At 43.6% G+C, this 16,398-nt stretch overlaps 1 protein-coding gene across 4 annotated transcripts in view; it reads left to right on the top strand.

The window, feature by feature from the left end:
* Nucleotides 1-16,398, top strand: part of USP9X (ubiquitin specific peptidase 9 X-linked) — a 593,271-nt gene that overhangs the window by 521,758 nt on the left and 55,115 nt on the right. For all 4 annotated transcript variants that reach the window (XM_082246987.1, XM_082246989.1, XM_082246990.1 and 1 more), the window contains exons 35-38: nucleotides 438-1,188; nucleotides 10,543-10,666; nucleotides 13,813-14,038; nucleotides 14,140-14,269. In XM_082246987.1, the coding sequence (XP_082103113.1) occupies nucleotides 438-1,188; nucleotides 10,543-10,666; nucleotides 13,813-14,038; nucleotides 14,140-14,269 (1,231 nt within the window). The remainder of the gene's footprint in view (nucleotides 1-437; nucleotides 1,189-10,542; nucleotides 10,667-13,812; nucleotides 14,039-14,139; nucleotides 14,270-16,398) is intronic.

Below are 16,398 nucleotides of genomic sequence, written 5' to 3' on the forward strand. Positions count from 1 at the left end.
GTAAGTTACACACAAACGTACAGTGGGGTTATGATTCATATACATGCACAATGCATCTGTTGTTTTGGGGAGGAAAAGCTGGAGTTCTTCTTTAAAAGACTTTCACAAAAGACTTGGCTCTGATTTCACAGTTGTATATGAGCACAGATTAGTGTTTTTTAATGATTTTTCGATTTTGTGTCTTTCCTTTTCAATTGTAGGCAAAATCTGCTTTAAATCACGGGTTTAGGTTTTGCTTGTGATGTAAACTGTTCAGTAGTGCATTTTCATAATTAGGCAGTTAAATTTTTATGCTAGCTTTTTTTTTCAGTGACTGTTTGTGTTTTTTACTGTGCTTTTATATGGTCCATTTATTAAAACATTGCTTTTTTTTTCATAAAAGAAAATACAAAGTCAACTTTGAATTAACATAATACTAATTCTGGAATGTGTCTTAGGTTGATACAGTGAAGCGTTTGCTGATCAAGAAGCTGCCTCCTGTTCTAGCCATCCAGCTGAAACGCTTTGACTATGACTGGGAAAGGGAATGTGCAATTAAGTTCAATGACTATTTTGAGTTTCCGCGAGAGCTAGATATGGAGCCATATACAGTGGCTGGTGTAGCTAAGTTAGAAGGAGATGATGTGCACCCTGAAAATCAGGTCATTCCCAATGAACAGACTGAAAATGAACCCACTGGAAGCACTAAATACAGATTGGTCGGGGTGTTGGTGCACAGTGGGCAGGCCAGTGGAGGTCATTACTATTCTTACATCATCCAAAGAAATGGAGGAGATGGGGAAAAGAATCGCTGGTATAAGTTTGATGATGGGGATGTAACAGAATGCAAAATGGATGATGACGAGGAAATGAAGAACCAGTGCTTTGGTGGAGAGTACATGGGTGAAGTGTTTGACCACATGATGAAAAGAATGTCATACCGGCGTCAGAAGAGGTGGTGGAATGCCTATATTCTTTTTTATGAACGCATGGACACTCTAGATAAAGACAACGAGCTGATCAAATATATAAATGAGCTTACAATCACATCAAAACCCCACCAGATCAAGATGCCATCAGCCATTGAGCGAAGTGTACGAAAGCAAAATGTGCAATTCATGCATAACCGAATGCAATTCAGCTTAGAATATTTTCAGTTTATAAAGAAGTTACTAACATGTAACAGTGTCTACCTGAATCCTCCTCCAGGTTTGTTTTTATATTCTTTCAGCTGTATAGTGTATATATTTATTAGATGGGTATCTGTCACATTGATAAAATGTCAAATTACATGGGGTGTTTTTAATGTGATTTTACCCATCCCCCCATCCTTCTCCTCCTGCCGAAGACCCCTCCCCCCATTCTCCTCCATCCGGGGACCTGTCTCCCCCCCCCCCCCCATCCTCCTACTGTCGGGGACCTGTCTCCCCCCCCCCCCCCATCCTCTTCCTGCCGGGGACCTGTTTCCCCCCCCCCCCCATCCTCCTCCTGCCGGGACCTGTCCTGTCCCCCCATCCTCCTCCTGCCGGGGACCTGTCCTGTCCCCTCATCCTCCTCCTGCCGGGGACCTGTCCTGTCCCCTCATCCTCCTCCTGCCGGGGACCTGTCCTGTCCCCTCATCCTCCTCCTGCCGATGACCTGTCCGCCCCCCCCATCCTCCTCCTGCCTATGACCTGTCCCCCCCCCAATCCTCCTCCTGCCGGGGACCTGTCCCCCCCCCCTCCCCCATCCTCCTCCTGCTGGGGACCCCCCCATCCTTCTCCTGCTGGGGACCCGTCCCCCCCATCCTCCTCCTGCTGGGGACCCGTCCCCCCCCCCCCATCCTCCTCCTGCTGGGGACCCCCCCATCCTCCCCCTGCTAGGGACCCGTCCCCCCCATCCTCCTCCTGCCGGAGACCCCCCATCCTCCAGCTGGGGACCCGTCCCCCCCCCCCCATCCTCCCTCCTCCAGCTGGGGACCCGTCCCCCCTCTCACCCCCCCTCCTTCAGCCAGGGACCCATCCTCCTCCAGTTGGGGGCCTCCCCTTCCTCCATTGAGAGGTTCTTCTACTACCTGTAACAGGATCTCTGAATGGTGACGAGGATCCTATGACTCCTTAGGATCTCCCCCATTTATGGATCCTGTAAAGGTGTCCATAGATTACTCGTTTCCCACCCATCAGCCAGTAGGGTTTAAAAAAAAAAAAAAAAAGATTCCTACATTCACACAAGTGAGGTGGAAAAAGGAATCCTTTACACTAAAACGTTGTAAGCAGCCAGTCTAACTCCTCCAGTTGGCTGCAGATGCTGATCAACAAAAGTTTCCCAACATTCCTGTTCAACAGAAGTCGATTGGAGATGGCCAAGCAGTCCTTGCAGAACTGGCCAAATTTGGATCCATCTGTGGTCAGCTTTAACGGGCAGTGTAAACAATGAAAGAACGTGTCAATGATTGGAGGGGAGGGTCCCCAGCGCAGCTTTTTTTCAGCAGCTTCGCCCAAAGCAATTAACCATTGCTATGCCAGAGGACAGTGCATCTCTGCAGTGAAGATTTCTTCAGGATCTAGCTGCCAGCATGGCAAAGGACATACTTGTATTACTGATAAGTTGTTACCTTTCCGCTTTAAAAGAAGGACTTCATTGTAAGAATCGGGTTTCATTTTAACTAACATAATTATATTCTGGGAAGGAGAAGGCATATACAGAAACCATATTTTTCATTTCTGCACATGTTATTTATAAGTAAAAGCTTGAAAACAAAATAAAAATGTGTGCGCTAATGCCTGTACCAGGCATATGAGCTCATATTCAGTGGGCCCTCTGCCCATCTTTTTCAGAGCGTTAACCAAAGGCTGCTTGAAAGGTTTTGCCCTGTACGCTTATAAGAGACCATTTTTGGGCCCGCACACCCATTCACCAAGTTAAAGCGAGGAAACCTATTCTCTTTATCATACAGCACAGGAATCAATTCATAGACCTGCCTATGTATTCCTATGAAAACCAGATTCTTAAGAGCCCTCTGAAGGTATGCATTCCATTTGGGTGAAGCCTAAAATATGGATAGGGTTTTCCTGTACTCCTTTTACGTATCTGTTGCTGTCTTGGATGTCTTGATGGCTCTGTAGTAAGTATACTGTACACTATATCCTTATCCTACAAGTCATACAGTAGTGCTGTGTATGCAATTGGCTCTTAGGGGACAGTTGTAAAGGGACCTGTACTCTTAATGTTTTCTCTAACTGCATTGTGACAATATTAAGCCCAATAGGTTCGATCGTACACAGATTTGAGAGCCGATCATGACAGTTAATGTAGAATTATCTGAAGGGACAAGCACCAAATTTTTTCGTACGACGCCGTAATAAACTATTTTTATTTATTCAGTACAGTATTCATCCAAAAAGAACAAGTGACCAAGGCTGCGCATGCTAGGAAAAAGAATACATTACATCACTTCCAAAGTTGTGTTATATCATATGAAAATTTTTGTAACTTTAGTAACCTTTTCATTTTTGATATAAGACTGCAAAAAAAAAAAATTTTGACAGATATTCTTGTGTACTAGGCTTTACATATGGGTGTGGGCCAGCATTTGACCCTCAGCACCATCAAGGGTCAGGTCACTATGCTTGCAATTTTGTTATAGAAGCTGCTGACTCTATACTGCTGATTCGTTGATTGAGACCATTATGAAGTGTGTCTAATGTGGCTCCCCTCTGAGGCTTTTTCCTGAATTTGGTTCTATTGGCATTTAAAAAAAAAATGCCTTTGAACCTATCTGAAATATTCTCCTTTTCCCTCTTACTCACAGGGTTGTGTTTCTTGCTGTTGTCCTGCATCCCTTGATGGTGTAAGAGATTTTAGAATGAGTACAAAAATCTTGTTTTCTCTTTCATTCATTGACGGACACAGCTACTGATATTTATAACCTTTGGAATATACTGCCCCCTACAGGAGTAGGACACTTGGCAGAAAATAATTCTGGCTACACTCATGAGCATACACCCTCTCTCTCTGCTATAGTTTTTTTTTCTACTTAGGAGTAAGAACCTATTTCCTTGCTGGTATCTTTGGTCCTGGCAAAATTTTTTAGATAAAATTTTTTTTTCGCCTGGATTTTTTCCTGAGAGGTCTACAATCCACTGTCTTATTGGACGAAGGGGTGGATAATCTAGATCCAGTGGTCACCCCAGTCTGGTCAGAAAGCGCACGCAGATCTCAGCTCCGCGCAAGGTCAGCCGCTACATAGCCTCACTGGACAGGGACTGGCCTGCGAGTTAAACCCCATGCGAGATCGTGTATGACCGGGTCTTGGCCCGAGTCGCAGCGTTCCTCCCAGCCGACAGCCCCCCATTTTAATGGCGAGGGGTTCTGTCTGTAGAGGTGCCTGCCTGGTTCCTGGTATGGGGAATAGCTGTCCCCCTTCTCCCCCTGGAGGGTTTTGGGGTGGACGTGGGCCTCTCCATGGGACGGTTGGACCCCCGGGTTTTCCTCTTTCCCGCAGGCACCCCCCTCTTGCCAAGTCCCTCATCCTGCCTCCTCCCCCCATGCTGGGGCTATTTGAGTGGTCTGGCCATTTTCCTGGGATGGGGCCAGGGGGTGAGCCGCTGGAGACCGGACGATTGATTGTGCAGAGGGGGGTTTTACCTGGTGTGTGTGTCTATACATGGCTTCCATGTTTGTGTTGTTTTGTGTAGTGTATGTTTGTATAATTCAGTGGCCATTTTCTTGTGGTTTGCCATTGGAGATAGCTGCAGCCATGACAGTGGAGCCCTGTGGGTGGTGATTTCGGTGGTGGGAGCCCCTCCTTATCCCCTGGTTGCTGACTCCTGGATTACTTTACCTTCTGATATCTGTCTGTGTAGTGCAGACTCTCTTGGTGTCTGCAGGTGCTTGTTTCTGTGGGTGGGGAGTATAGTGGGGTCCTTTCCTTCTGTGCTGAGGATCGCTTGGTGCTTTGTTCCTGGTGACCGGGTGGTTCCGCCAGCACTGTGGGGATTGTCCCTTAACATTGTTTTACATTTTGTGGGGTCCCCTGGTGACAAATAGAGTCTTCAAAGCACGTTTTCCCCACCTGATCCCCTCTCTGAGGCTGCGGGTCCCAACCATCCATCCATGCACGGACGGCGGTCCTGGAGTTCCTTGTGTCCCGGGTGGATGTGGCTTGCGGGCAACAGGCTAGCAAAAAGCGCCCCCCCTGCCCTTATATGTCTCATCAGATCCTGAATCTAATTTGGCCGCCGCGGACGTGGGTCACACTGCTGGGTCTGCAACCACGCGCCTTGAATCCTGATAGTGAGGATGATTCCTCCATGTCTGCGTCCATGCACAAAAAGGCGCTGGTGGATGCACTGATTGTATCTGTACGTGAGACCCTAAAGATGGAGGCGCAGCAGATGCTGCAAAGGAGACACAGATGCCCTTTGATTGAATTGTCGCTAAAGAGTGGGGATGACTTAAGTGCCCCTGTGGGGGTCCATAAGCGCACAGAAGTGCACTGTGCCACAGGTGGTGGACCCTCCGGTTTCCAGATTAAACAAGGCAACCATGATTCCAGTTGAAGAGTTCCCGGCCTTTGAGGATCCGGCTAACCAGAAGGCGGAGGCATATTTACACTCTGGCTGGTATTCACCATTGCCCTAGTGTCGCAAACTCTGACCAAGTGGGCTAAGCTCTTACGCCGTGACCTGGAGGGGGAACAGCTCCCCCCTGCCTTTGCCGAGCTGCCGGACCAGCTGGTCCAGGGACTGCAGTTTATCTTTGGATGTGGCTCCCCTGGTGGGCTTGCCTTTCTGTTTTGGCAGTGGTCCTTTAGCGTGTCTTTTGGCTCAAGTGCTGGTCTGCGGGTCAGACTGAAAAAAAGGCCTTGACTGATCTTCCTTTCCACGGAGATCGCCTGTTTGGAGCTACCCTGAAAGACCTCATTAAAGGTCTCACAGGGGGGAAGAGTACTTTTCTTCAGCAGGCTACTAAGGGCAAGGAACCTTGTCGTAGACGTGGGCCCTCCTTCTCGGCTCATAATTTTTATTTTTGTCCCTCAGGGTCGATAGACAAGGGCCCAAAGCCTTTCAGGGCCTCTTGAGGAGAATCCAAAATTAACCTGGTCTGGCAAGCCAAGATCAGGCTTTTCCAGACCCATGGACAAGGCTCCTGCAAGGGTTTTTCCTTCCAACTTGTGCCTTTCCCTAGACTGCTTACAGGGCCTGTTTGGGGCGTTACAAGACCTGTTTCTTCAAGGCGTGATTGTCCCAGTTCCGACTTGGGAACGTTTTCAGGGTTTTTACTGAAACCTGTTCACAGTTCCCTGGAAGGAAGGCAAAGTGCGTCCAATTCTGGACCTCAAGGCGCTAAACTGCGTTGTGTGGGTTAAAAATGGAATCCATTTGAACAATGGTGGCTTCGCTGTCTGGGATTTCCTCACCTCTATCGATATCAAGGATGTCACCAGTGTTTTCTCTATCTCTCTGCGATCTGGTGCGGCTAGTCACCGACTCTACTTGGCAGCTTCCTCTGAGGGAGGATCTACTGTCCCAAGGACCAATCTTCCATCCTGCTCTGCAGTCGCGCTAGCTTTGATGGCTTGGCTGTTGGAACGCCAGGTGCTGAAGGAAAGGGGTTTACCTGAGTCAGTGATTCCTACACTGTTGAAAGCTAGGAAATCTACCTCTAGGAAGATCTACTATCGTACGTGGAAGACGTACATTGCGTGGTCAGAGTCTCTTGGGGTTCTTCCCCGCTCCTTCTCGGTGGCTCAGATCTTGACCTTCCTTCAACGGGGGGTTGAACAGAAATTGGCCTTGAGAGTACCATTAAGGGCCAGGTGTCGGCTTTGGCGGTCTTCTTCCAATAGCCTTTGGCCACACTCTCCCTGGTGCGTACCTTTCTTCAGGGTGCCTGACATTTGGTTCCTCCAGTGCGGGCTCTGTTCCCGCCTTGGGATCTTAATTTGGTCCTTTCAACTCTACAGAAGCCTCCCTTTGAAAGTATTCGGGAGATTCCCCTGCTTACGCTGTCCCAGAAGGTGGCCTTTTTAGTGACTATCACCTCTGCGCGCAGGGTGTCGGAACTGGCGGCGTTATCCTGTAGTTTCCTTTACCTGGTGATTCACAGGGATAAGGTGGTTCTTTGCCCCTGTCCGTCGTCCCTTCCAAAGGTTGTCTCTGATTTTCATTTGAATGAAAACATTGTGTTGCCTTCCCTGTATACCAGGCCTAAACATTTAAAGGAAATTGCCTTGCATGCCTTGGATGTGGTCCAGGCAATTAGGCTGTACCTGGCAGCTCCATAGTCTTTCAGGAAGTCTCACTCTGTGCTCACGGATGAACCTCAAAAATGGTTGTCCGCTTCCTCTGTGACCATTTCCAAATGGATCAGATAGGCGTGGTTCAGGTCCATTCCATCAGGGGTCAGGTTCCTCCTTTCCCGGTCAATGCGCAATTTACTAGGGCGCTTAGTGCCTCCTGGGCTTTGTCGTCCGGCGTCAGTGACGCAGGTTTGCAAGGCGGTCATTTGGTCGTCGGTGCACATTTTTACAAAGTTTTATAAAGTGGATTTGTTGGCATCTGCAGATGCTTCTTTTGTCTGCAAGGTTTTGCAGGCTGCTGTTTAGAGGACCTGGTATTCTTTGAGGGTGTGTTTGAGCTCCTGTTGCCTTGTTGGCTAATGTTTATCCTTGAATTTTTTTTTTGTTGTTCCCACCCCTCATGTTTAACACTGCTTTGGGATGTCCCAGTGGTTAAGAAGAATCAGGAGCTCTCTGTCAGTGAACAAAAGAGAAAATGGGACTTGCCATAAAATCCATTTCTCTGATGTTCTTTGATTAACACAGCACCCACCCCTCTGTGGAGCTATAATTCTCCTGACACTGCTTGTTACAAAACTGAGTGGCTATAGCAGTGAGAGGGAGTATACCCCCTGGGACTGCTCATGGGTGTAGCCAGAATTTGTTTCTGCCTAGTGTCCTACTCCTGTAGAGGCAGTATAACCCAATGGTTATGAATATCAGGAGCTTTGTCAGTCAACGAACATTAGAGAAATGGATTTTCATTTTTAAGCGAATTCAAAAAAGAGCCCTAGGGTTAGAAGGCAATCTTTGTTGATTTCTTCCCCCACAGTTTTATTCAGTTTTTACAAACCTTAGTGCAGGCTGTAGATTTTCCTTTCTGCCAGGGCTGCCCTGACAGAGCAATATTTACACTGCAGTTGTGGTCCTGGAGTCTAAAGGAAACCGTAATTACGGCCATTCCAATACTGGGACCATGGCTGCATATCCTATATTGGGAAAGCACACAGATTTGAGGGCCAGTTCATACCATAGAAATGCAGTTCAGATGCATTCTAGATGCTTTTTTGCATGTGCATTTATGATGCGTTTTTAACGCGTTATGGTTCATTTTTGATGCAGTCCAGTGCATTTTGTTTGCCTCCTTTTTTTTTTTTTTTTTTTTTTTTTTATCTTTACTTCCTGCCCGCCCACTGTCAAATGATGGCGGAGCAGTGCGGCTCTCATTCAGGGACGCCGTCATATGACAGCACACCAGAACGGCCTCTCTTGCGCGCCCCGGGGGTGCGCAGTGCGGCGATCGTGGTCGCGCTGTGTTGCTAGGACATGTCACGACCCTGATCTTGGTAAAGAGCCAATGGACATGGCTCTTTACCAATGTGATCCGCTTTGTCCAATCACAGCCAGTCACATGTAAATATATATGGAAGTGCCGTTTATCGGCTCTCCTCGCCTCACACAGTCAGAGTGTTTGGCGAGGAGAGCCGATCAGCTGCTCCTCCTCAAAGGGAGCCTAGGATAGGTAATCAGGGCACTCATAAGTGCCACCTATCAGTGCGGCATATTAGTACGTCCTCATCAGTGCCCATAAGTGCAACCTCATCAGTGCCGCCTCATCAGCGCACATCAGGTAATGAGAAAAATTACTTATTTTCAAGATTAACTCTCAAAAAATAAAAATTTTTTTTTTTTTTTTTTTTTTTTTCAAAATTTTCTGTCTTTTTTTTTTTGGTAAGAAATAAAAAACCCAGCCATGATTAAATACCACCATAAGAAAGCTCTTTTGTGTGAAAAAGATTCATATGGATTCAAAGTGTGACAGTGCTGAAAAATGGCCTGGGCAGGAAGAGGGTGAAAGTGCACTGTATTGAAGTGGTTAAATAAGGACATGTTTTAGTGCATTTTTGGTGCATTTAGGTGCACTCCAGTATGTTTTTAATGCATTTTACAGCGTTCCAGTGCAGGAAAAATGTAGCATGTTCTACACTTTTTTTTCTTCCTTTTTTTTTTTACTGGAACGCACTGGAAGAACTGCAAGCACTGGTGTGAAATATGCCATTAAAAACTATATAACCTACTTTCAATGCGTTTTTGCTGCAGAAAAAAAACGCACTGGTCTGCGTGTGGTGTCAACTGGCCCTTAAAGCTATGTTTGTGATCATATTTCGTGTAACACCAATGTTTAGGATGAAACATGATCACATTCCCCAAACTCCAACCTCAGCAAGGCTGGCCATATATGTACAATTTTCTTGTACAATTTTTTATTAGATTAACCACAAACCACATAATATGAGATCAAAGCTAAACAACACTTTCACTTGTATCCAATTAGGCAGGCATTTGTACTACATAGTTAAAAGTAAATTTCAAGAAAATTATATAATGTATGGCCAGCCTAAGACCCCTGTTTACCCTTATTGTGGGTGTGTGTTTTGTTTTTTTCCCCCTATGCGGTATCTTTTTTGTTCTTTTGAACTTCACTTGTAGATTGTTACTTCCTTTAGCACCGTAACAGTAGGTTTGTTGTTCAATATGAACCTGGAACTATAGAAGAGTCTGCATTAGCCTGTGCATTGCACTCACTATGCACTGATTGAGGTTGCAATATTCTGCAGGCCTGAATGCAACAAATTTAAAAATTACATTTTGTTTTTCTTTTTATGTGTTGGTTTATTAGTTTTTTTTCTTAAAGATTGAGTGACTTTAATGAGGAATAACGAAACAATACATGCGAGCTGTAAAGCAGGCACAATAAGGAATAAAGCTGTACATTATAAATGAAACGTATAAAGCTATACTGATGAGCAAATAAAGTTGGGAAACTGCTTCTGCTGATGCATTTTCTTTGTATTGCTGTGTGTCCCTCTTGCATATTTCCCCCCATTTCTTGGCACTGTGACAAAGTGAAGGGTAACCTTAAAAAGTAAACAAAACCGCTGTAAATCTTCCCCACTCCGAAAAAAAAAATGGGGGGGTGGGGGCTGAACGGAAATTAGGCTATATAATATATATATATATATATATATATATATATATATATATATATATATATATATATATATATATATATATATATATATATAATTTTAATTTAGAAAAAAATGTAATAATGGCTATTATTTTTACCAAAACCCACCATGCACTCTCCTGTCCCCTATTTTTGTATTGCAAAGATGGATTATCCACTTTTTGAAAGCACAGGGAGTGACTATTTTAAGCCCTCTATTGGGGGGTAACCTTGCTTACATATCTGGGGAAAGGTTGTGCTTAGAAAATACCTTCTCTCTGTTTTTGTGCAGGACAAGAACATTTGATGCCTGAGCCAGAAGAAATAACCATGATTAGTATACAGCTTGCTGCTAAATTCTTGTTTACCACAGGATTTCATACAAAGAAAGTTGTTCGTGGTCCTGCTAGTGACTGGTAAAATTTTGCTTTATAGCGAACTTATCTGTTACTGTGTGTTTATCCGTTATATTTATGGAACAAGGGCTGCTGTATATTGATGTGTTTTTTGATACAGTTAAATGCATGAATCTGACGCACACATTTCTGATCTGAAATGTGCCATTCTAGTTAATACCCACTGTTCTCAGCTGTGCATGTACTGAACCGGTTTAAAAAAAACTGCTAGAGGACTGAAATTTTTATTCCCTCTGGCTATCTGCAAAACAGGTTCACGTAACTTTTCCTTTTGCTTTTCTGCCTCTGTTCAGCCACTACAGAAGAGTAATAACTGGTAAGTCTGGGTATGGTGGAGTATATGATTCACTCTGCCTTCCTCACGTGGGACGCAGCTAGTGTTTGTTCATATGTTTCTCCTGTCTCACGAGAGTTGGGAAAGATTACTTGGCACTGTGGGCTGGATACACACTATACAACTTTTGTTGGTAGATTTCCTTTAGATTTACCTTCAACTACGGTATGTAGTGCAAGATTGCATACAAATTGAAAGTGTTTAGGTCTAATTATATGGTTTTGGTAAGTCTAAAGAAAAAAATCTAAAGAAAATTGTATAGTGTGTATCCAGTGTGGTTACTTGGGTAAAGTGTCTTTTACACAAACCTGTTGCTTTAACCTGCATGTGCATAGCACTGGTAAACTTTAAGGCCTCAGGCACACTGGATGTTTTTACAGCTGCTGTTTTTGGCTTCAGATGTTTTTTTTTCTGCTGCCAGTGAACTCCCCAGCATGTTATCCTATATGTCCATGCACACATCGGCTGTAATCAGCAGTTTTTGGCTGTGGTGTGTTCTGGCAGGAAATAAACCCAGAACTAGTGGGTTTTGAGAGGAGTTTTTCAGCTGTAAAATGCTTTAACGTGGCTATTCTGATTTTTTCTGGCATTTTTGAGCCATAAGCTTTTGTGGGAGTATAGTTTTGCTAAAAAACTAAAAAACGCTACAGCTGAAAAACACTACTGCAAAAAAGCTGAAAAACTCTTTCTACAGCTTTCTAATGGTGTTTTGATCATGTCCAGTGTGCATGAGGCCTAAATTTAAAGACTAATTTAGCTTTTGTAACAGGATGCACTATGCTGTCAGTGGGCCCCAGTACTTTTAAAAACTGTGTAGCTTTAAAATTGTAAGTGTAAATGCCATACCTGTAGCCTCGATGTGGCTTAAACACAGCCTTGCTGAAAAACACATCGTTCTGCCTATGATCTGGGATGCTCTGTACATTGGGTGCACTCCTAGGAGCAGAAGAGTGAGGCACACTTATGCCTCGTTTCCACTGAGCGGATCGGTTCGGGTCGGTTCGGTACGGTACGCTAATTTGAGTGTTTCCATTATGAAAGTGGCCCATACAACCGAACCAAACCGCACCATTCCTGGTCCTGCTTCAGATGTAGGGCCATAGGAAATGGTACGGTACGGTTAGGGCGGAGCTACTGGCGTCACACGATAGAGTCCTCTGATTGGCGGACAGGAAACCATCAATGCTCACGTCAAATGAAAGAGCAAAACAAACACCTCATTTGGTGTAAACCCCGCATGGTCCCTGGTGGCCCGACTTGCAGTGGAAACGCTCACCTAAATAGACCGGACCATTCTAACCCTTCCAAACTGTACCGACCCGAACCGTTCCGCTCAGTGGAAACGAGGCATTAGGGGACAAAGTAGGTGAAAGATAGAGGGGGATAAAGGCCCCTCAGGTGTGGGTGTGAGCAACTTAATGGCCTAGCTGTCAAACAAGGGTAATTGGATGGTCAGTATTGACAAAAGTCCTTGGATAAATGTTTGATCCAGAGGGACCAGACTTCAAACTTTGGCAACGTCATTAACCACCTCAATACAGGGCACTTTTGCCCCTTTCCTGCCCTGGGCCAAATTCCAGCTTCCAGCATTGTCACTTCGAATGGCAATTGTGGGGTCATGCAACACTGTACCCAATCTAAATTTTTATCATTTTGTTCACGCAACTAGAGATTTCTTTTGGCATTTTTTTTTTTTTTAATCACCACTGGGTTTTTTACTTTTTTCTAAATAAATGAAAAAAAAGACTGAAAGGGCATTACATTGCTATAAGCAAGCATTTTACTGAATGAAACTGAATAGTTTGATTTGGTTTGTTTTGATTAGCGGTGATTGGCCAGAGCTAATCACATGGTACAGATGGGCTGTGATTTGACCTGTCTGTACCATGTGATCACACTGACCAATCGCAGATAGTAACCCTATTGTACGCAATGGATGGCATGAAAGGAAGTTCTCCATTTTTACAACTTGTCAATTGACCTTCTGTGTCACATTGTACCAGCAGTGAGCCGGTGCACTGATCAGTCATTGGTTGTGTTCGGTGGACGCAGCTGGTGAAAGATTGCGCTACTGCGTGGCCCTTTCCGGGAGGACCTCATGTAACCTTCACCCAAATCGATCAGAGGACCCACCCAGCTGTCATTTTGTTATAGGCTGGGTGGGAACTGGTTAACAAACACTTCTTTTGTGCTGTCCTTCTTTCAAGGCCTGCACAGGCACAGTTCTCCACCTGTCACGGTAGTGGCTGATTTCAGTGCTGCTGAGACAGGAGAGGCAGAGCAGGAGTGTTTGTTTAGTGATGCTGGGAGCACATCTTACGCAATGGGCATCCAAGATCACCTGTGGTAGTGCATTTTAACACAAGAATTTACTTGGCCTTTAAGGAAAAAATTATTATTTTTGGACCTATATTTGGAAAATCCAGGCACTTTTTAGCTTGTGTGAGTTGTTAAGAAATTATTTATTTTTACCTGACTGCTGGTGGATGTTGAACGTTTTGTTAAACATGATACGTGTTTACATACAGTACATGCAGTATATTCTCTAACATTATTATAATATAAAATTACCTATTTGGTGTAAAAATCAAAACTAATGCTTCAGGGCTTAGCAAAGGGAAATAAAGGAAAAAACAATTCAGTTATGCTCACGTTAAATATTTTTATGGTCGTTACAGCTTGCTAATTAGGTGTTTTTGCAGTACTAACAATTTAGTTACATTGATTGTACTATTATAGGTTTGAAATGTTTTGTCTGAATACAAAATGCTAATTGTTATTATAATGTAATTGTTTTCTTTCTTCATCATAGGTATGATGCATTATGCATCCTACTCCGTCATAGCAAGAATGTCCGCTACTGGTTCGCACATGGTGTCCTGTTTGCTTATCCAAATCGTTTTTCTGAGTATCTTTTGGAGTGTCCTAGTGCTGAAGTCAGAGGAGCTTTTTCAAAACTTGTAGTATTTATTGCACACTTTTCTTTACAAGATGGCCCTTGCACCTTACCCTTTGCTTCTCCTGGACCATCGAGTCAGGTACATTATTTTAAATGTACAATTATGGGTTTTATCTTTTATAATACTTGCTATATAAAATAGATTTTATGTTGTAAAAGCATTGATTGTTTCTCTTCTAGGCTTATGATAATTTAAGTCTGAGTGACCAGTTGCTGAGAGCTGTACTTAACCTTCTTAGAAGAGAAGTGTCTGAGCATGGTCGTCATCTACAGCAGTACTTCAACCTTTTCGTCATGTATGCCAACCTTGGTGAGAAATTATACATATTTCCCTCTTACAGAATGACCTGCTAACAAAATATATATTTTATTTTAATATTATGTAGCACAACTGTATAAAAAGGCTCAAGCCAGAGCAGCATTTGTTTTTTGGAATTGTGGATTCTACTGTCAAATACTTTAACCACTTTGTCCAGGGAAATTTAAAATTTTTCACACACCATAAAATCAGGATTTTTTGCTAAAAAAAAAAGATTTATTAGAACCCACAAACATTATGCAGTATATTTACTGAAATTAGGGCCCCGGAGAAGAAAATGGTGGCAGCTACAATTTTTTTCAGTAGCATGAGTGCTGTGGGATTGCATGATTTATGCAGGTGTTTACAAAAAGCATATTTTTAGGGAAAAAAATGCACTAAAATGAAATCTAGTGCACAAAAACACAATATAATACCCACTTTTTATCTTACTCTAAATTGTGTGTGCCTATGAAATGGTGAGCAACTATGGTACCTAGATTTTGCCATAGATGAGGCTTTAAAACATTTAAAGGTTATCAGTTTAGCGTTAACCGTAAATGATGGCCTTTGAATGAATGTTTGACACTATGGCCTCACTAACGTCCCCTACTATGACGTGGTGCAATAAATTAATGTATTGGTTTCCAACAGGCACATAAATTTGTTGCACATACTGACATTTGCTGAATAATAAAAGAGCAATGGTTTATTGATTAGTTCATCTTGATGTGGTGCTCGTTCCTCCAATCAGCATGGCCATTTGTTAGATTCACAGCAGTGTCAAATACATCCTATCTGAATGCTCATGTGCAGGGCATTACGTGTGACTGTAGTCCTTTAGCCAGGATGTTGATTCTCAATGTTTGACTTAAAAATACAATCATGAAAGTATGATAGTACAAACAAATAAAAGTGTATATTTAAATATTAAACCTTAAAACAAACCTCTAATATATTGCAGCTTACCAATTCTTGTTGTCTGCATTCTGGATCGAATAAACCTTTGGAAAGCAGCATTGTTACTCTGTGGAAAGTTTAGTGTTGGACTGGCAGATTTAGGTTAGGTTCACGATTAGTGCAGCTGCAAGTTTATCTGATTTTCAGTTCAATTTTTGCAGTGTGACTTTGGTGCGTTTTTTTATTTTTCTGTAGGGGAAGGAGATTGCTTAATACACAGATGCTGGTTAAAGTGCCAGCATGCTCCTGCGTCCTAACAACCAGTGACTTATCCCTGCTGTTAGCCAGGGATTCCCAGCTGATAGTTAAATGTAAGTAAATTACCCCGTCCAAACGAAAAAAAAACACACACATGGGGGTCCCCCCACAAATACTGCCAGGCTCTTTAAGTCTGGTATGGATTTTAAGGTTGTCCCCACATCAAAAAGACATTATGGCCGCCTGCCCAACCCGTACCAGACCCTTTTCCAAGCATAAAGTCCAGTAGGCCAAGAATTTCTGATCCATACCAGGCCACATGCCCTCTGCGTGGGGGTGAGGGAGGGGAGGAATCTGGCAAAGCATCTAGCCCCCATGTTGATGAGGACAAGGGCCTCTCCCCCATAACCCTGCCCTGTTGTGCGTGTTTGTGTGTGGCTCATTGGAACCTCCATTTACCAATAAGGGGGCCCCCAGGTAAAACCGCTTCACTTATTCACAAGAAAGTGTTGTCAAAAACTGTTCTGAGTTTTTTTAAGTCTTTTTTATTTCAACATTTTAAAAATAATCCCACAATGTATGTCCATAGTCAATCACATCGCCCAGTGATGCAGATCCACATCACTCACGATACGACAGCTGCAGACCCACATGGGAAAAAAAAACGCCAATACCCAATCCATCGCTTGCCTTATGACATCTTTGTGTTACTTAAGTAAACAAAGGGGAAGGGTCACACTGGTGACCTCATTGACCATATATTTGGGAACCCCCATGCAGGATTTAAAAAATATATATATCTATATATAGATATATACATTACATACATATACACTGCTCAAAGGAACACTTTGAAAACACATCAGATCTCAATGGGGAAAAATATCATGCTGGATAGCTATACTGATATGGACTGGGTAATGTGTTAGGATCGAAAGGATGCCACATTGTTTGATGTAAATGAAAATTATCAACCTGCAGAG

The sequence above is a fragment of the Pelophylax lessonae genome (genome assembly GCF_965119305.1).
Source record: "Pelophylax lessonae genome assembly, chromosome: 2".
Taxonomy (NCBI): domain Eukaryota; kingdom Metazoa; phylum Chordata; class Amphibia; order Anura; family Ranidae; genus Pelophylax; species Pelophylax lessonae.